Source organism: Mercenaria mercenaria, chromosome 2 (assembly GCF_021730395.1).
Source record: "Mercenaria mercenaria strain notata chromosome 2, MADL_Memer_1, whole genome shotgun sequence".
Lineage (NCBI taxonomy): Eukaryota > Metazoa > Mollusca > Bivalvia > Venerida > Veneridae > Mercenaria > Mercenaria mercenaria.
This window is the reverse complement of record NC_069362.1, coordinates 70043326-70065149: the sequence shown is the minus strand read 5'-3', so window position 1 is coordinate 70065149 and position 21824 is coordinate 70043326. Positions and strand designations below refer to the sequence as shown.

Below are 21824 nucleotides of genomic sequence, written 5' to 3'. Positions count from 1 at the left end.
TTTGTTGGGTTTAACGTCGCACCGACACAGTTATAGGTCATATGGCGACTTTCCAGCTTTGATGGTGGAGGAAGACCCCAGGTGCCCCTCCGTGCATTATTTCATCACGAGCGGACTCCTGGGTAGAAACACCGACCTTCCGTAAGCCAGTTGGATGGCTTCCTCACATGAATTATTCAACGCCCCGAGTGAGGCTCGAACCCAAGTGATTTAAAGTCAGCGACCTTAACCATTCGGCCACGGAGGCCCCTTGGTAATTAAGACAGGAAAATACTTCCAGTGAAAATGTCATGCGAACACACTATTTAATAAAAGTAAATGTACGGACGTTAAAGTTGCAGACAATTCTGTTACTTGACCGAAAATCTAAATAGAAATGTGAACAGATAAACAACGCGATACTTATGGAAATATATTTAAAATATTATAATCTATGTTAAAATATGTAATCTCCGCAAACATAATATAAAAACAAATATCTGCATAACTCAAGAAGTTTAACTATAACAATCATAACTGCAACAGAATAACAACGTTTTGCATAATGTTCTTTGTATAGCACCACTCTTGTTATATCCATGTTCTATCAAAAACTGGCGACGGTTTTCGGATCATAGCACAGTCCGAGTGCTTGTGTCGAAGCGCCACTGAAACAAATACAGCATTTTGATTAGAAAACTTGCAACAGCTAGTGTTTGCATACAAAATTATATAGTTATAAAGAATTTATAGAAAGATGAAAAAATCGAACGGAATATGACAGAAAATACTTCATAAACATTTGAAAGCATGCACTCAGTATCAGTATCTGTCACATTCTGTATCTTGGCCTGATGCTCCAGGGCTATACATGTATGGGACATTTAACGACAGAATATCGTATATTGGAAGCTCAATACTCATAACCGCGTTGCGTACTGGACCAGTAAGAAAACCTTAATTGTATACAGCCATCTTAAGTCACCGTCTCATCTATTGCTTCAAACCAAGATGTAGTTGACGATTTAAGTTATTTTAGTTGGTTTAAAATTCAACATGAATAGTAAAAAAGCTATGGCATCACTTTAAAATCAAGATATAGAGGATATTTGTTTGTTTCAGTGTCAGATTTAAACACCAGATTTTATTCTCTCCCGAGTGTTGCATTGTTAGATAATGGTGTTCATGAGTGAAAGATATTTTGATCTTACATGTAAAATAAACAAATATTCTTTTTATCTCATGTTCTGACTAAATTTATATAATATAGATATATACAGTATTAAAAACACTTTGCCTTTCTTTTATCAAGAATAAACACAGTTTTATCTGTAAGTATTTTCTGCGAAAATAGAAAATCGGACCAAACGCTTTCCCTGCCCCTTTTGCCTATGCAACCTTTAGTAAGGGTTGGGCGGGGAAGAAAATGTTTGTCCAGCCCACCCTCCTCCCCCGCCGCAACACCTCTCCCCATGCTCCTACAACTATGTTTAAATATATAAGGTTATACGGATAAACGATCTCTTAAATCACTGATGTGTTTTGTTACATATAAGCCCTAAAAATATATTTGTATTAGCTGTCGTTATGCAGACCCCATGATCTTACCTAAGATACTTGTCAGTGCTATAACGACCTTACCTTAGATACTTGTCAGTGCTATTGTGACCTTACTTTAGACACTTGTCAGTGATATTGCTACCTTACCCTAGATACTTGTCAGTGATATTGCTACCTTACCTTAGATACTTGTCAGTGATATTGTGCACCTGTGTATTGTTGATATAGTACTGTTTGGGACCAAATCTTGGTACCTGCAATAGAAAGAAACACAGAAAATATGACTGCGTACGTCGCTCATATATAATAACAACTTTATTCACACTAACTCTAAATATTTTACTATATGTATTATTAAAAAAGATGTTTCAATAATTTTAAAATGTGTGTACTTACTAAACTAAGCTGCCGTAATGCCTGACTCTGACACTGCCAAGGGCTTGCTGCTGTAGAAAAGAAGTTTGAATGACTGCTGGAGGCAAAAGTAACATGCTTAAGCTTCTTCTGATTGTCAATTTCGAGAAAAACATTATACATGTAATACTGAAATACATGTGTAAAATTCTTTGCTCCGTTTTAAAGTAACAAATCAGGCATATAATAATACCTCGACTTAAATATTGTACTTGAAATGATAATACACGAGGATTCGTCTGTTGAAAAATTGTAATGGTATCCATGTCTAAATTATCGTATAATCATTTTCATACAAACTACTACAGGTTACCTAAAAGTTATAATCACATATAATCATAGTGGTCGTCTGAGATTTAGAAGTGAATATAACGTACGTGTCACAGATTTTGGTTTCGGTCTGTCATTATCTGGTCTATGATAATCGCTACACACAAACGAAGACGATCTTCTCAGTCTTTGATTCAGAATCCTTGGTTCCCATACTACCTGAAACACATCGCATCTCCCCATTACACACCGAATCTCGACAGTAAACACCGCATCCCGACATTACACAACCGTATCTCGCCATTACACCCCACATCTTGACATTAAACACAGTTTCTCAACATTACATCCCGCATCTCAACATAACACCCCGCATCTCAACATTACATTCCTATCTCAAAATTACACCCTGCATCTCAACATTACATTCCGTATCTCAAAATTACACCCCGCATCTCAACATTACATTCCGTATCTCAAAATTACACCCCGCATCTCAACATTACATTCCGTATCTCAACATTACACCCCGCATCACAACATTACATTCCTATCTCAACATTACACCCCGCATCTCAACATTACATTCCGTATCTCAAAATTACACCCAACATCTCAACATTACATTCCTGTCTCAACATTACACCCCGCATCTCAACATTACACCCTGCATCGCAACATTACACCCCGCATCTCAACATTTCATTCCGTATCTCAACATTACACCCCGCATCTCAACATTACACCCCGCATCACAACATTACATTCCGTATCTCAAAATTACACTCCGCATCTCAACATTACATTCCGTATCTCAAAATTACACCCCACATCTCAACATTACATTCCTATCTCAACATTACACCCCGCATCTCAACATTACACCCTGCATCACAACATTACACCCCGCATCTCAACATTTCGTTCCGTATCTCAACATTACACCCCACATCTCAACATTTCATTCCGTATCTCAACATTACACCCCACATCTCAACATTTCATTCCGTATCTCAACATTACACCCCCGCATCTCAACATCACACCCCGCATCTCAACATTACTTTCCGTATCTCAACATAGAAAAGTGTTTTAGCAGACAAGAAAATTACACAAACGGGAAATAAAGAATGTTGATAATGAGAAACATACCTGTAGACTACATAAAATAAAGTACGAATTTAAGTTGAATTTGATAAGCTGGATTTAAATTAATCTATTAATGCTTTTTTACCCCACGTTATCTAACGTCAAGCTAAATATCTATTTCGTTGAGGAAATAAACACAAATGCTTTAATAACAGAATACAACATATATGTATTTAATCACAGTGGTACATTTTCCTTATTACAAAAAAGAAAGAAAGGAAATAACCTTTACAGGCATTTAGTTAAATTCATAATGCACGAAATATACAGGCTTTCATGCAATAAAGATTACCCATCTGACTGGTCAGGATATAACACTTAATGAAACGCTGTAGAATAACAAAAAACTTTTCCTGTGCCCCCCCCCCCCCCCCCCCCCCCCCCCCCCCCCCCCCCCAAGTGCTACATAAAAACGAAATAAAATAGCAAAAATCCTATCCAGTTCCTCTTGTTTCTAATAAGATAAAAATAAACTTAACCAATTCACTCTGTTTCAAATAAACATGCAATAAAATAACAAAAACCTTATTCTGTCCCCAAATATCATATAAAAACGCAATGAAATAACAAAACCTTATCATGTTCCCTCATCCTCACATAAAAAAAACGCGACAAAATAACAACATTATCCGATTCCTTCAGATTCATATTAAAAGGCAATAAACTAACAATATGCTTCTCCTGTTCCTCCAGCTTCCCACAAAAACGCAAGAAAATAACAACAAGATTATCCTGTTCCCTCAGTGTCACATAAACCGCAATGAAATAAAAACAAGCTTTTCCTGTTCCTCCAGTTTCAAATACAAACGCAACAAAATAACAACCTTATCCTGTTCCTCCAGTTTCACTTTATATCGAAATTCCTCATCCAGCTTGGCTTTCAGCTGACCAAGTTCCGTCTCTCTTAGTTCGTCAATATTTTCCATAGTCAACCTGATGTTAAAAATTAGTTATGTACTTGAAAGCCAGTTCACTTTACAATTTGAAGTTTTTTAAGCTGGCGATGCTAATTTTACTTGAAACATTAATAGCTTACTCTGACATAATTTTCATACACAGAAGTACTTAAACCTATAGATTTCATACTGAAAGTGAATTTACTTTAAACTGTAATTAGTTACAATAAAATAAACAGTCAAAGTTTGAACAAACAAACGACAAATGTTCTGTAAATACACTCCTGGTAGACCACGCATTTTATTTCTCTTTTCTAACTTCAGTGTTATTTGAACACTACCCTGCAGTGGAAAACTCTTTTATCAGCTGAGGTAATTTGATTGATAACACTCAATCATGTGATAAGACGGTAAGCTCTTGTTTCAAATTTCCTCTTTGTATTATATACATGTTTGTAAACTGTGAAATCATTAAAAAAAGAACCGTTAGTAAGTTACTGCAACACGCATAAGTGTGCCCAAAAACATTTTAAAGTATCTATAGTGTCCAATAATGCGGTCGCATTAACACTCCATTTAAGGTATCTTATAGGCATTGGCAAGGTAATGCGTTGAACGATTCAACAGCAACTGGCAAGGTGTTGCCATCTCTGAAACATTATAATAATTCAAACTGGCAATGTAATTCGATCGCGAAAACACGATACAAGTGCCTGTTTATTTGCAAGATAACGCAACCGGCGTAATGTGAATGACTACCCTTAGCAAGGTAACGCGCTCGTAGAGACACTATGAAGTGTCAAACAATAGCTAGCAAGATAACGCGCTCGAAGAGACACTATGAAGTGTCAAACAATAGCTAGCAAGATAACACGCTCGTATAGAGACACTATGAAGTGTCCAACAACAGAGCTAGCAAGATAACGCGCTCGTAGAGACACTATGAAGTGTCCAACAACAGAGCTAGCAAGATAACACGCTCGTAGAGACACTATGAAGTGTCCAACAACAGAGCTAGCAAGGTAATGCGCTCGCAGAGACACTATGAAGTGTCCAACAATAGAGCTAGCAAGAAAACGCACTCGTAGAGACACTATGAAGTGTCAAACAATAGAGCTAGCAAGATAACGCGCTCGCAGAGACACTATGAAGTGTCAAACAACTCGACCTTATAGACACTATCAAGTTTCCATCTGTCTTCGGCAAGGTAACTCGACCTATAGACACTATCAAGTGTCCATCATCTTTGGCAAGGTAACTCGACCGTATAGACACTATCAAGTGTCCATCATCTTTGGCAAGGTAACTCGACCGTTGGACACTATCAAGTGCCCAACTATCATTGACAAGGTAACTCGACTGTATACACACTATCAAGTGTCCATCTATCTTTGGCAAGGTAACTCGACCGTTTCGACACTATCAAGTGTCCATCTATCTTTGGCTAGGTAACTCGACCGTATAGACCATATCAAGTGTCCAACTATCTTTGACAAGGAAACTCGACCGTATAGACACTATCAAGTGTCCATCATCTTTTGCAAGGTAACTCGACCGTATAGACACTATCAAGTGTCCATCATCTTTGGCAAGGTAACTCGACCGTATAGACACTATCAAGTGTCCAACTATCTTTGACAAGATAACTCGACCGTATAGACACTATCAAGTGTCCATCATATTTGGCAAGGTAACTCGACCGTATAGACACTATCAAGTGTCCATCATTTTTGGCAAGGTAACTCGACCGTATAGACACTATCAAGTGTCAATCATCTTTGGCAAGGTAACTCGACCGTTAAACACTATCAAGTGTCCAACTATCTTTGACAAGGTAACTCGACTGTATACACACTATCAAGTGTCCATCTATCTTTGGCAAGGTAACTCGACCGTTTCGACACTATCAAGTGTGCATCTATCTTTGGCTAGGTAACTCGACCGTTTAGACACTATCAAGTGTCCAACTATCTTTGACAAGGAAACTCGACCGTATAGACACTATCAAGTGTCCATCATCTTTGGCAAGGTAACTCGACCGTATAGACACTATCAGGTGTCCATCATCTTTGGCAAGGTAACTCGACCGTATAGACACTATCAAGTGTCCAACTATCTTTGACAAGGTAACTCGACCGTATAGACACTATCAAGTGTCCATCATATTTGGCAAGGTAACTCGACCGTATAGACACTATCAAGTGTCCATCATCTTTGGAAAGGTAACTCGTCCGTATAGACACTATCAAGTGTCCATCATCTTTGGCAGGGTAACTCGACCGTATAGACACTATCAAGTGTCCAACTATCTTTGACAAGGTAACTCGACCGTATAGACACCATCAAGTGTCCATCATCTTTCGCAAGGTAACTCGACCGCATAGACACCATCAAGTGTCCAATGTCTTTGGCAAGCTAACTCGACCGTATAGACACTATCAAGTGTCCATCTATCTTTGTAAAGGTAACTCGACCGTATAGACACTTTCAAGTGTCCAACTATCTTTGACAAGGTAACTCGACCGTATAGACACTATCAAGTGTCCATCATCTTCGGCAAGGTAACTCGACCGTATAGACACTATCAAGTGTCCATCATCTTTGGCAAGGTGACTCAATCGTATAGACGCTATCAAGTGTCCATCTATCTTTGACAAGGTAACTCGGACGTATAGACACTATCAAGTGTCCATCATCTTTGGAAAGGTAACTCGTCCGTATAGACACTATCAAGTGTCAATCATCTTTGGCAAGGTAACTCGACCGTATAGACACTATCAAGTGTCCATCATCTTTGGCAAGGTAACTCGACCATATAGACACTATCATGTGTCCAACTATCTTTGACAAGGTAACTCGACCGTATAGACACCATCAAGTGTCCATCATCTTTGGCAAGGTAGCTCGACCGCATAGACACCATCAAGTGTCCAATGTCTTTGTCAAGCTAACTCGACCGTATAGACACTATCAAGTGTCCATCTATCTTTGACAAGGTAACTCGACCGTATAGACACTTTCAAGTGCCCAACTATCTTTGACAAGGTAACTCGACCGTATAGACACTATCAAGTGTCCATCATCTTCGGCAAGGTAACTCGACCGTATAGACACTATCAAGTGTCCATCATCTTCGGCAATGTGACTCAATCGTATAGACGCTATCAAGTGTCCATCTATCTTTGACAAGGTAACTCGGACGTATAGACACTATCAAGTGTCCAACTATCTTTGACAAGGTAACTCGACCGTATAGACACTATCAAGTGTCCATCTATCTTTGGCAATGTAACTCATCCATATATACACTATCAAGTGTCCAAATATCTTTAGCAAGGTAACTCGACTGTATATATACTATTAAGTGTCCAACTATCTTTGACAATTTAATCCGACAGTATAGTTTTTAATAGTGTTCAACTTCCTTGGCAAGGTAACTCGAACGTACAGACACTATCAAATATTCAAATATTGTTGGCAAGGTAATCCGACGATATAGACACTATCAAGTCTTCGGCTGTCTTTGGCAAGGTAATGCGACCATAACTATAGCCACTATTAACTATCTTTGGCAAGGCAACTTGACCCTATAGAAACAACTAACAAGTGCCCAACTATCGTAATCGTAGAAACAGTGAAACTGCTTTTCATTGCACGCTCGTCATACCCACGACATACTGTACCTTCTTCGTTCTCGTAACTTTTAATCAAATAAATATTTGATAAGTTTGTATTTGGCTGAGTATCTTAACGTGTTTATTATTTCAATCAATATGACCTTGACGTTGCAAATTTCTTAAATGTGAATAAAGTACAGTTCTATTTTATCTCCAGATATTGCTTACATAAAGATGTTCGCATATAAGAAGTCTATACCTGATTAGAAAAAAGTCACTTCACTTTTATTTCGCGGATTTATGGCATCGGAACTTCTTTTTGCGAGAAATCTAAAATGTATATGTATATTCGGCATTTTTCGTACAATATATTCCCTATACTTGTATCACTTCATGCTGTAAAATTTACGTAAAAAAGATATGACTGATGAATGTCAATAAATGCTTGAAATTTACAATATATCTCCAGTATATTGTTGTAAAATGGTATTAACCAAAATTTGTCGGTACCTTATGAAATGCGTTTACTCTAAAATTCTACATTAACCGGGTTCTTTAATGCAAAGTGTGGGGAATAGAAATGACTTGAGTTTAGTATTGTGGCTGGATTTATGAGAGAGAATTGTTAAATTATGGAATTTAGCAAATTGTTTAGAAATTCTGGTTTTATTTCCTTTGTAACATCTATAGAACGCTGTCTTAAGTTTACAGTAGCATTCGTGGGATGTTAATAATTATCTCTCATTGAAATGTATGCTAGCACGAGCTAGTGTGCAAATAAAACTGCAAAATGTATTTGTTGTTTATAATAGTCAAGTTCACAAATTACCTACCCCCATTCCTTGGCCAGCGATTAAAAGTCTCCCCTATCCGAGCACCCCAGTATTAAAATGGTTTAAACATAAAATGCAAACTATCATATGTATTGGTCACTTTCCAGCTGTTCTTGGTTGAAGAAGACCCCAGGTGCCCCTCTGGACATTACCTCATCACAAGCGCGCACGTGGGCAGTGCCACCGACCTACCGTAAGCCAGTTGCTTCCTTATATGAAGAACTCTACTCCCCAAGTGAAGCTCGAACCCACATCCATGAGGGGCGCAAACGCCGACAATCAAGCGACGACACTACCTAATAGATGTTTTTTTTTCCAAAGTCACGAGCTAAAAATCTGCAAACAGTAAGGAAGTTAGTTATACATACTTACCTTTTCAAAGGCCCTATAATTTTATCCCTTTTATCTTATAAAACATACATCTTAATCTTCTTGTATTGAATAGTGTTTTACAGAGATATTGTCTAGTATTAAGGAAATCTCTATTTTCTATCCCTGAACCACTAACACCGAATTGTCAATTTAAAATGTTATACAATACGCAGGTAATGTACTGTTATATAAAAACCTTCGGATTAGGCCTATCAATGCATGCGATGTATGTAGATATAAACTATCAGCAATTTAAAACCCAAACCACTGATCTAATGAAGCGTTAATGAATTATTTTGAACAGATTCGAACTGATAACAAGCCATTGTTATTGCTGTCATTGAACTGATAAAACCTCTCTCAAATATTTTGATTTATTGTTGATACTGCTATTAAAATTTGTAGTAACTTTGATTAAATTTAGAATTGAATGGATTTTCTATTACAGACGAGGAACAAGAAAATAAACATTTAAATACAAGGACTTAAACAGATATCGTACAACCTTGACAATAAGATTTTCTGAAGATTTCTATTCATTCATGACATTTTTAATTCCGTTTTAGAATTTGTTAAGAAAGTATACCTTCCAACATTAAGACGAGCAAGATCCTTTGAACAGTAAAATCGTCAAATGTGATTTTTGTTACAGAATTAAATTGTGGTACGCATAAATATTTGGCTGTGGCGGTAGATTTCACTCGAACATTAAAATATATGATATATTGCATTTGTATATTGTACTGGGAGAAAATGTTCAAATATGCATAAAAATGTTGTGCAAAAACGAAATCTCCAAATTTCATTGCTGTACTTTAAAAACAAGAAAGTCGGTCAGTAGGTCAAAATCAATGTCACTGAAAGTCAGTTTTGAGATGTGTGTTCAAAAATGTATAAGTGGTCCAAATGTTATAGAAGAAAGTAGGTAAGTATGCCAAGGTCATGGTCAAGGGACCATGTAACCACTAAGGGTAATCAACTAGTTAAACTTAACAGCATATGAAATATGTTAGATTTTCCAATGTCACTCTATTCATATTTGCAACAAATAAAGGACAATAACTTCGTGAAAATCACATGCACAACTATACTTGGTACCGATGATAATAATAACAAGGTTTGATAAAAGTCTGGCATACAATGACTGAGAAATAGTGCCGACAAATATTTTCCATATACATATGAAGCAAAAATTAAAATAGGGCCATAACTATGTGATCAATCATTCAAAAGGAAAGGAACGTGCTTTGCACATGCACAACTTGACTTAGTAATAATGATAATTGAGGATTGATAAAAGTCTGGCATGCAAGGACAGAGAAATAGCACGGACATTTTTTTTTTTCAAAAGCTTGATATATTTACACTAAGAATTATTCAATTAAACCAGTAAGTAAGTTTGGCAAACAGAAATGCAGTGTGTGTGTGATAATATATAGTATACATATACTGTATATATGATTATATACTATGTGTTTTGTGTCCCTGCCCTGTATTGTGACGTGATTTTAATTATAGTTTATGTAACCACATGTGGGAATGGATTGAAACTTCTATGAATTATATGAATAGTCGAGCTAAAAATGGAGAATTGCAATACACAGATGCTAAACTCAATGTTTGTTTTAGCTCACCTGAACATTGTTTAGGTTGAGCTATGGGTATAGGTGGATAGTCGGTCGTCCGTCGTCCTGCGTCAACATTTTTACTTAAACATCTTCTTCTCTGCAACTACTGGTCAGAATTACACCAAACTTGGTCAGTAGCATCCTGGCATGGGCCTCTATCAATTTTGTTTAAATGGTAAATCGCCAGAGCTAAAAATATAAAAAAAACTTTTAAGAACTTCTTTCCATGACCCACATGATGGATCTTCATCAAATTTGGAAGGCCACAGGTTTAGAGCATCAGTTTCATGTCCAGTCCATAACTCTTCCATTCATCAAGGTATTTTCACCATCGTACCATCGCCTTCCAGTGGTTATGTGGTACAGTATATGTGTCAGTAAAATACAGGCTTGATGTCACAAACTGACATACGGGCCTCATTGTATCTGTAGTGTAAATGCAGGTATTACATCATCTTTTTGTAAATTTTTGAGTAATTGAGGTAAATGTCTGATTTTACGCATAAAATACCTCTCATGTTTTTCTGTATTTCATAACTTAAATTTCCATGTAAAGTTTATTAAATTCGGTTCAGTAATAAGAAAGTTGATATTTTATAAACTTCAGTAATTCATGTTTTTGTCCCCAAAACCACTATAACGGGCCTCAGATTGTCAATTTCAATCCACGCCCAAGCAGTCAGATTTCCCGGCTATATCGTGATTCCCGTGGAAATACAAATAGTCAGAGTACACGCATTAGTCGTGAGTCCCATGAAATTTAGTATTTGGCGGGACATTACCCTACAAATAGACTGGGCTAGATATGCCTAGCGCACACCACATTTCGACATTAGACGAATCTATGTCAAATTGATTTTTCTTGGTAGAAATTTATAATCGATCGAGGTAAGAAGTTTATTTGTTAGATTTTTGTATAATTTTTGAATTACGATTTTTATTTAGTAAATTTTTGTTCATTCTACAGAATTTTGTAACAGATTTACTTTTCGGCATGTGATTTGTGCTGGTTTCGGTATGTCAGGATTATTTATTAAATTTTTCAGACTTTTGTAAATTATTTCGAAAGAGGAGTCGAAAATGTTTCGTTTATATAAGCTGTAAGATTTGTACTGGAATTTGTGTAACATGATAATTGTAAAGTACTTTTTTTTCCAAAACATATGTTATAGAGACCGTACCATAGCTCTTCGCATTCTTCAATTTTTCAAAAAAAGTGGTTTTTACAAGAGCACCGGTTACGATTGAAAATGTAAACAACCGACTCTATAAATTATTTGAATGAATGAATGAATGATCGTCGATCTTAGTCATAAAACTGATTGACAGTGAATGCAAATGACTCCATGTGTTGCAGAAAGGTATTTAGTTTGTAACTGTAATTTCCTATCAATTGATATCCTGTCAAAATTGGTAAAATAATTGCTTATCTTAGAACAAAGCCCACTGTCTTTGCCGTTCGCCAGCTGCTAAAAAGGCAAATATATATGATTCAGTGTAAGTTATATTTCACTGCTACTACCAGTTAGTAACTTCATACTCTAAAAAACACGTCAGAGAAATTTGGGCAGTTTTGACCGATTTAAACGTTTGCAGCATTAGATTATATTTTTTTCTTTACACGAAAACTGCCGTTAGGTAACGAAGCAAATACGCCGTTAATCCGGAGTCGGCCGATTATTTGTTATTGTCAAAAAACTGTTCCATATCACTTAGTGTAATCGGTGCACTTAAACTGCCTGGCTATAGCTACTGCTGTTATAGAGAAGTGGTAGAGTGTCTGCCTTAGGTGTGAGAGGTCCTGGGTTCGAGTCCCAGTTAGAGCTTAACAATTTTCATTCTGCTACAGCATCTTTTGCTGTTAAAGGACTGTTCCAGTTGTTCTATATTTTAGGCACACAGTATCACGGATCATTATTTAGAAATCCAGATCACAGTTGAATGTTAAATCAAATGCACCCAAGTACAAAATATTTGCTATATTATGTCCCTTTGATGTTTCTGCTCTCCAGGTCCAAGAAGAGTTACATTTCCTTGATCACAAAATTTTCTTTTACATGAAAATATTAAATGCTCATAACTCTACGCTTCTGGTTAAAATATTGTTAATATATCTATTTTTGAGAAATATATGTACATGTGTCTTCATTTCAAACCCTTTTCACTTCATACCTATGTTTTGAAAAACTTAGGTACTATCTCTATATGTTAAACAATTACACGCATTTTTCAAGTAAAAATACAGCACAAATAGATATGTGTGTAAAAAGGGTGGAGGAAATTATACTTTTTAACCCAGTATACCAAACTCTTCCTGTTACCATTACGAAATAATAACTTTTTAAATATGACTTTTCTTATTTTGACTGGGGCAGTCTTTTTAAGAAAAGTCAAACTGCTTGCAGGAGTTGCTTTCCTTCAACCTCAGAAATCTCTACTTATAGGTAAGGGAGATCATTGCGTACAAGACTGAAGAAATGAACTATTTTTGTATAAGTCCGATTTCTTCATTTCTAAAGCATCACTTTCAAATACTTATGCGGCATTATTGTTAATTAGACACATTTAAATGCACAGCAACCGAAAACTTGCTTTTATAAAACATTCACCAAAAACACACTACGTGCTGTAATATGCGCATAATGCCGCTTTTACCTAAGGAAAACAGCCAGTGTTCTTGCACGAATAAAAATTGAATTGTAGTAAATTGTCTTTATATAGATAAGATTACTTTTAACATTTCGGATATTTATGCTTCCTACTTTGAAAATTGATGTTCGTTCATTGCTGCTTGGGCTTTGCACAAAATAGATTTCTTTGTCAGACTAATTCACAACATACGGTGGATAAAGTTGGTATAACCATTCCAATGTGAGATGCATCCCAGCGTGCTGACAAACCCATATACCGGAGCATTCAACGCTTGCTGCTGATATATTGCATTTGTAAATTTGAGATTTCATATCAATGCTGAGATTTCAGTTCAAGGACCTCAATACGGATTGTAATTCATTTATTTGAGACGACTACGTATGTTTATCACTTTGTCTTTATTGGATATTTTCATTTTTTTCATTCACTATTCCATCATTTGTACTTCATGAGTTTGATAATAGTTTGGTAGTCTAGATTACTTGATTCAAGCATGACGATACGAGCTTAATGATGCTAAAACTATGTTTGATGAAGTTCCATCCAGCAGTTCATGAGAAGATGTCGTTTTAAGATATTTCTAAGTATTTATATGTATTTGCTAAGTGACCCCATATGTATAAAATTGGGAGAAGACCTAGCTTATAACGATGCAACAGTCCAGTTTGACGAAAATTCATTGAGCAGTTTCTGAGAAGAAGACTTTTAAAGTTGTTTTTTTTTCTTCTATTTTTTAACTCTAGTGGCCCATAACAGGGGCAAAGTGCCCCCATTTGAATAACTTTGGAAGGAATCTTATAATGATGGTACAGACCAAGTTTGGTGAAGATCCATCTAGCGATTAATGAGAAGAAGTCGTTTAAAGGTATTTCTTATTTTAGTTCTAACAGCCCTTAAAAGGGGTTAAGTGGCCCCACTTGGAACAAAATTGGGAGGAGACATTATAATGATGCTACAGACCAAGGTTGATGAAGATTCATCAAGTGATGCATGAGAAGTTCGCTAAAGGTTTTTTTCTTTTTTAACTCTGGTGGCCCCTAAAATGGACCAAGGTGAACCATTTGGACAAACTTGATAGAGGTCCATGCCCGGATGCTGCTGACCAAGTTTGGTGTAATTCTGACCAGTAGTTTCAGATATGTATAAGTAAAAATGTTGACGCAGGGACGACAGACAACAGATGAGGGAGGCCGGACCATCTACCTATACTAAGCCAATACAACCAGTTTTCTTAAAATCAGCAGTGTCTTTTAATGAACACACTTGTAAAGTTACCAGTGTTAGTGTTAACAATTTTCCTGTATCTATCACTTTTTTTCGATTAGAGTTTAAAGTTCTTTTTCATTAGGGAAGTTAATCAAAGTTATATCTGTAACGTTGACAAAAGCATAAAATATGCACTGCCTGTGACATGAAATATTGAGACAATGGGACTGGTGCACGATGGAAGATGGTGAGAACTGCGCAGTTGAAATGGGTTAGTACATTTTCCTTTTCATGACCATGTCTCTTGTAGTATACATATGGGTTGGATACAACGTGTACAGTGTCTTTTTTTCTGTGTCTGGTGCCAGCGAGTACTAATGTATTTTGATAAAACAGCAATTAAACACGTCAAAAATGACTAAATTCAGTTTTCCCAGACTTGTTTGCTATTCATCAGACTTTCGATACAGTTCAGTTATAGCGAACTGTGTTCACTTTATGGATATAGCGTACCTCGGATATAGTGAACACTTGTGAGCCCGCGGAGCTCCTTATAACCAAGTCCGACTGTATTTCTAATTTTAGCTCTAGCTGCCCTTAAAAGGGCCCCAAGTGCCTCCATTTGAAAAACAAGAGGGTCATGATGACACTGGATCGCTCACCTGAGTAATAAGAGCTACATGTTTCAAATGTCAAACTGATGATAAAATACTAAGAAAGTCAGTAGGTCATATTCAAGGTCAATGAAATTCAGTTTTACGATTTGTGTGCAAAACTGTGTATGTCATCAAAATTTCAAGTCTGTATCTTAAAAAACAGGAAAGTAGGTCAGTAGGTCAAGGTCACAGTCAAGTGACATCATATTACTTGGGGTCATCAGGTAATTATAATTAAACAGTCTTGGAAATAGGATCAGATGATTTTTTAAGTATTTTTCCTATATAACTCGCATAATAGCTAAGTGACCCCAAGGCGGGGCCTCTTTTAACCCCAGAGGCCTAATTTGAACAATTTTGGTAGACGACTACTAGACAATGCATCATACCAAATATCAAAAGCCTAGGTCATATGGTTTCAGACAAGAACATTTTTGAAGTTTTTTCCTATATAAGTCTATATAAAACATGGGACCCCAAGGGTAGGACCTCTTTTCACCCCAGGGGTACAATCTGAACAATTTTGGTTGAGGACCATAAGACAATGCTACAAACCAAATATCAAAGGTCTAAGTGTTGTGGTTTCAGAGAAGAAGATTTTAAAACTTTTTTTCCTATATAAGTCTATGTAAAACTTGGGACCCCGGGGCAGGGCCATATTTGACCCTAGGGGAATAATTTGAATAATCTTGGTAGAGGACCACTAGATGATACTACACACCAAATATCAAAGCCCTAGGCCCTGTGGTTTTGGACAAGAAGATTTTCAAAGTTTTCCCTATATAAGTCAATATAAATTATGTGACCCCCAGGGCGGGGCCAAATTTGACCCTAGGGTGAAAATTTGAACAACTTTGGTAGAGGACCACTAGATAATGCTACACACCAGATATCAAAGCCCTAGGCCCTGTGGTTTTGGACAAGAATTTTAAAGTTTTTCCTTTTGGTTGCCATGGCAACCAGAGTTCTGCATGAAATTCAATTCTTTGAATTGAACAATTTTGAAAGTGGGCCATCCAAGGATCATTCCTGTGAAGTTTGTTGTAATTCTGCCCAGTGGTTTTCAAGAAGATTTTTCAGAAAATGCTGACGGACACACGACGCACGACGGACAATGAGCCGTCACAAAAGCTCACCATGAGCCTTTGGCTCAGGTGAGCTAAAAAAACTTAGGGAGGACCTTACAATGATGCAACTGAGCAAGTTTGATGAAGATCCATCAAGCGGTTTAATGAGAAGAAGTCTTGTAGTGGCATTCCTGTTTTTGGTCCTAGCAGCCCCTAAAAGGGGCCAAGTGTCTCCATTTGAACAAACTTGAGAGAGGACTTTACAATGAAGCCAAAGACAAAGTTTGAAGATCCATCTAGTGGTTCATGAGAATGAGTTGTTTAATTCTTTTCTATTTTTAGCTCTAGCAGCTGATCCTTGGTTCAGGTGAGCTAATTATCAACTCAAAGCCAGAACAAACAAAAACTCCTATATTCCCTTTGATATGTTTATTACAAAAACTATCATGACTTGTATGCAAGTGCATGATATAACAATGGAACTGATTTAAATATTGCACATAGTCGTTCCCTCACTGGGGAAGCATACCATATACATGGCACTAACATTTCTACACACTTCACTCTAACCACTAAAAACAATATAAAGCATATATAACATAGGAAAACTGAAAACAGCTTCTGTTTGCAACTGTATTATACTTACTGAAAGACATATGTGTCTGTGCCGTTTGAGAGTTTGTAGGCGGCAAAAGTTAGATTGAAACAATGTGGACTGAGTTTAGTGCATTGTCTATCATAGTTTTATGAAAGAAGACAGGCAGTGCTTCTAACAGTTTTCTACAAGTTTTGAAAAGGTATGCAGATCATTTTCCAGGCAATTGCATAAACATAATTATGTTAGGCATACTGTCATAGAATAAAACCTTGATAGTTAATACACATAATTATTAGGTACATTGTAACAATGCGTGCATATGGTACATTGTAACTCAATAAATACTAAACACATGTATTAGGTTCATTGTAATATAATAAATCTCCAACACATGTATTAGGTACATTATTCTCAACACATGCATTAGGTATATTGTAATACAATAAATTCTCAATACATGCATTAGGTATATTGTAATACAATAAATTCTCACTACATGCATTAGGTACATTGTAATACAATAAATTGAAATTCTCAACACATGCATTAGGTGCATTGTAATACAATAAATCCTCAATATGTGTATTAGGTAAATTGTGAAAGGAATTGCATTAGGTACACTGACCGTTGACATACAGTAAATCCTCAACACACGTCATACAAAAAGTCTCCAAATGTGTACATGGGGTACAGTGTAACAGAATAAAATCTGAATACATGTTCATTTTATTAGGCAAAAAGTAACCAAATGTATTTTTCAAACACGCAGGCAAGAGATGGAAAATTCAAGCACCTTTCTGCATGCTACTTAGTAACAAAAGGCTCCATCCTGCACACATGTAACAACCCATGTCCTCGATTTGTGCTGTAAGAAAGACATCACTTTTTGTGTTTAGCACCGTTTTTGAACAGTATTTCAGTTTTGTAACAATGATAACAATGAGAAATTAACCTAACCAGTGTCCCTGGATTTAGTACCAGTACTAACCATTTCCTCACAGGTAACTGCCAACTTCTCCACATGAATCGGAATAGGTTTGAACAAAACACTCACTTGCTCATAGAGACCATTCACTTTTCCTGGAGATCTAACTCTTGACCCAACATTCCTCAGAATGATCTGCTCCCTCCCTAATGAACTAATCTAGAGACAAGGAGGCATTTATATGAAACAGATTTTGCTTTGATAGTGCTAAAAGTAATTGCAAGTGATATACAGGGTTTTTAAAAGCTAATATTCAAAATCTCCTTATAGTTTCTGTTTACAAATTGTTGATTTCAAATTATTAAAATCAGTGGAAATTATGGTTTTGTTGAGTGTAGGCTGTTTTTGACAGTATTTTAGTTAACCCTTACCCTGCTAAATTTCTAAAATGGACGGGTCTATCATTCAATTTGGACAGTACCATTTATTATTTGAAGGGGTATTCAATGAAAATTTACTGACTGAATAGCAAGCAGTGCAGACCATGATCAGCCTGCACATCCTGGTCTGCACTGGTAGCAAAGGCCACTTGCAGACAGCAGGCTAAAGGTTAAATATGAGTCAGTCAGTTAAAATAACCAGTATTCAGAATCAGCATGGCAAACAAACAAACTCAAGACAACCGTCACAAAATTTAAGCGATAACTGGTATTCAAACCTATGACCTAATTTGAAGTTGAACCCTCAATTTTTTCAGCTACCACAGATTTGCCCTGAAGTCAAACACATTCCATGCTTGTACAGTCAAAAACATTAAAGTAGAACTGGGAGATGTCTAGAACCATTATATGAAAGTCTACCTATCTGACTGACATACTGCAAGGTCACCTTGCCCATAACTTTGACTATCTAACTTATAAACACTGTCACCCTACCTCTGAATATAATGTTTGCCTACCTCCAGGGTACAGGCAATACTATCTGGTTATATTTTGAATGCATGCAATATGTATAAAATGATTCTGTTTAATGTCATACCTAGATGGAATTCATACAACCATGCTAGAATCTATAATATGTTATATGTGTTAGGTATAATTTTCACTGGATAAAAATATCAGATCTACAGCAAAAGTTAAGTATAAACTCTTAATAAATGCTATTAAATTCATTTTGTGCTTTCAAAACAAATGTGGGCATATTTAATGATGCAATCTATAGCACCTTATCAAGTTGTTTCTTAGCTCTTAACAGTCATCTTCATCACTTTAACTTACCATACTTTGTTCAATGGCTATCTAGTGATCATTTATCTGAATGTCATAGTAAATTTTGAGAAGGATTTTGGTGAATCCTGCATTTTAATAAAAAGGAAAACAATAAAGGGACCATACTTTTTACAGTAACAATAGAATCTGGCTTGTTCAAGTATATGAATATGCTCTGTTGCATGTACATGTATAGCTACCATATAAATTTTACTACCTGCTGAAAAACGCAGGTAAAGCTTTGTCCACATACAAAAGTTAAATCTGACAATTACAGAACCATAATTCTGAAAAGTATTGACTAAATTCAGCCAGTTCATGGAAACAAACCAATCTTAATCTGACTGAATCCACTGAATAATGAAAGTGTTACAAGTTTGTAAAGATTGCAAGTGGCAGCAGGCAATCATAGAGCTGACCTTGACACTTTGGCTCAGTTGAGCTGAAAATATGTATACAAAATAAAATATTCATGAAAATTCAGATAAAAAATGCAAATAAATAAAGGTTAACAAACAGGGAAGTTTGACTACCATGAAAGTGTGGACTGAAAATTCAAAACAAAATATAGTAACAATACAAAGATAAAAGTACAGATAAAGTATACCAAGAAATAAAATACACACATAATTCACTACCAGCTGCACTAAATCATTATGGACACAACTATGCAAATTTTAATATATCTACAGTTTCATTACATGATACATACATATGTGGAAAATACTGCAGATAAACTGACATACACATGCTTTACTGTGTTACACCGTGATCCCTTTGACAGTAAAGAAAGAAACAATTTTTCACAGATACATACTAATAAACTTTGTCAAGATCTTACAAAAAAAGAAAAATTACTTTATACTGGAAGTGCTCAAATATTTTATAACAGTTATCTACCTTTATCCTTGCAGGTATGACTAATTCAAGTTACTAGATTAAACAATTTACGCAGAATTTTTAAGCTCATCTTTCTAATTTCTTGATACTCAAACAAGGTCTAAACTGACATATAGCAATAAATTAGTATATCAACTAATTTTGAAATCAAGTAATTGATTTATAACCAATTAAGACATTAGTAATAGAGATATATCCCTCATACATAACAAAGATCTATCATGTTCAGATAAACAAAACTAAAAACAGAGAACCAGCATTACCATATATATCAGATAATACCTGAAGTTTGTGGGTTTTGTACCCAACAAAGTTTATGATCAACAATTTGTGGGTTCACAACCCGACAAATAAAAGTATTCAAGTTTATACAACTTTTACATGCACATATACATGTGTGCATATGAAAATACAACAAAGCAATTTATTATAATGTGTAACAATGTAAAGATAAACACCGGTTTTGCCAGAGATTCTATAATTCATGCACCAATGCATTTTCCTGACAATAACAACTAAACAGATAATTTTCATGGAGACCTCCAATAATTAAATTTACACATATCAGTAGAAAAAAATGTTCACTTTAATTACTTAATTTTGTAGCATCTCTATTGCCAATTTTTTGCCATCTAAGTGTTGTAACTGTAGTACATGCAGTCAGATGTTTCTTTATAAATGTGACCTTGACCTTGGGCCTTGTGCTACATGTCATGTTAAAGCCATCTGTGGCAATCAGTTTCTAAAATTACTTGATAAAAGGCATTATATGAGCCGTGCCATGAGAAAACCAACATAGTGGGTATGCGACCAGCATGGATCCAGACCAGCCTGCGCATCCGCGCAGTCTGGTCAGGCTCCATGCTGTTCGCTTTTAAAGCCTATTGGAATTGGAGAAACTATTAGCGAACAGCATGGATCCTGACCAGACTGCGCGGATACGCAGGCTGGTCTGGATCCATGCTGGTCGCATACCCACTATGTTGGTTTTCCCATGGCACCGCTCATATTGTCTTGACAAAAATGTGTGACATTGATCTTGGAATTAGGGACCTGGGGCTTCTAATGTTACAATGAACATTTGTGCTAATGATTCAAAATCCCTTGATAGTCTGGATACAAGGTGGGATCTATGAAACCTTTGACCTAAAAGAGTGAACTTGATCTTTGAGCTAGGTGCCTTAGTCTTATGCATAGTATCAAAAATCTCTAGATGTATGACAAATATACTGTAATAAGGAGACTTAACAGAACTTATGATAGCCTTGACCTTTCATAGAGTTTTTGACCATGCTGCTGCATCTTGTTTTCAACAATTTATCAAGTGAATGCAAACATTTAACCCTTTGCCTGCTGGTGGCAGTAATTCTGCCTTTGCGACCAGTGCAGACCAAGATCAGCCTGCACATCCGTGCAGTCTGATCATGGTCTGCACTGTTCGCTATTCAGTCAGTAAATTTTCAGTAAACACCCCTTCGAATAATAAATGGTATTGCCCAAACTGAATGATGGACCAGTCCATTATAGAAATTTAGCAGGCTAAGGGTTAAGCCAGTTTTTTCAAAAAAATCTATTGATAAATATCAAAGGTTATTTTCTCAACATCAAATAAAACCCCTAAACCTTTGTTATGTAAATGTGACTTTGATCTTGCAGCTAGAAACGTAGGTCCTACACAGGACATGTTGTGGTGAATATTTATGCAAAGTATTCTTAAAATATTATAAAGAATAAGTTACAGATTGGATGTGAAACCTTTAACTTCTAAAATATTAATTTGATTTTGGAGCTATCTAAAGTGAATTTGAGAATGTGATTAATTCTTATTGTTGCT

The 21824-nt window shown here is 36.1% G+C and overlaps 1 protein-coding gene across 3 annotated transcripts; it reads right to left on the bottom strand.

The window, feature by feature from the left end:
• Window positions 1-399: 399 nt before the first annotated feature.
• Window positions 400-9309, bottom strand: LOC123564238 (uncharacterized). 3 transcript variants are annotated; one of them, XM_045357643.2, is made up of 6 exons: window positions 9091-9309; window positions 4197-4305; window positions 2331-2442; window positions 1936-1985; window positions 1720-1793; window positions 400-647 (listed from the first exon to the last, which is right to left on the bottom strand). In XM_045357643.2, exons 2-6 carry the CDS (start codon window positions 4296-4298, stop codon window positions 587-589), a joined length of 399 nt encoding a protein of 132 aa, XP_045213578.2. In that variant the 5' UTR covers window positions 4299-4305; window positions 9091-9309; the 3' UTR covers window positions 400-586. The 3 variants fall into 3 exon arrangements, with proteins under 3 accessions (XP_045213578.2, XP_045213580.2, XP_045213579.2); XM_045357645.2 differs by having other exon boundaries at window positions 1936-1982; window positions 9091-9308; XM_045357644.2 differs by lacking the exon at window positions 9091-9309 and having other exon boundaries at window positions 4197-4536.
• Between the last annotated feature and the right edge of the window lie 12515 nt (window positions 9310-21824).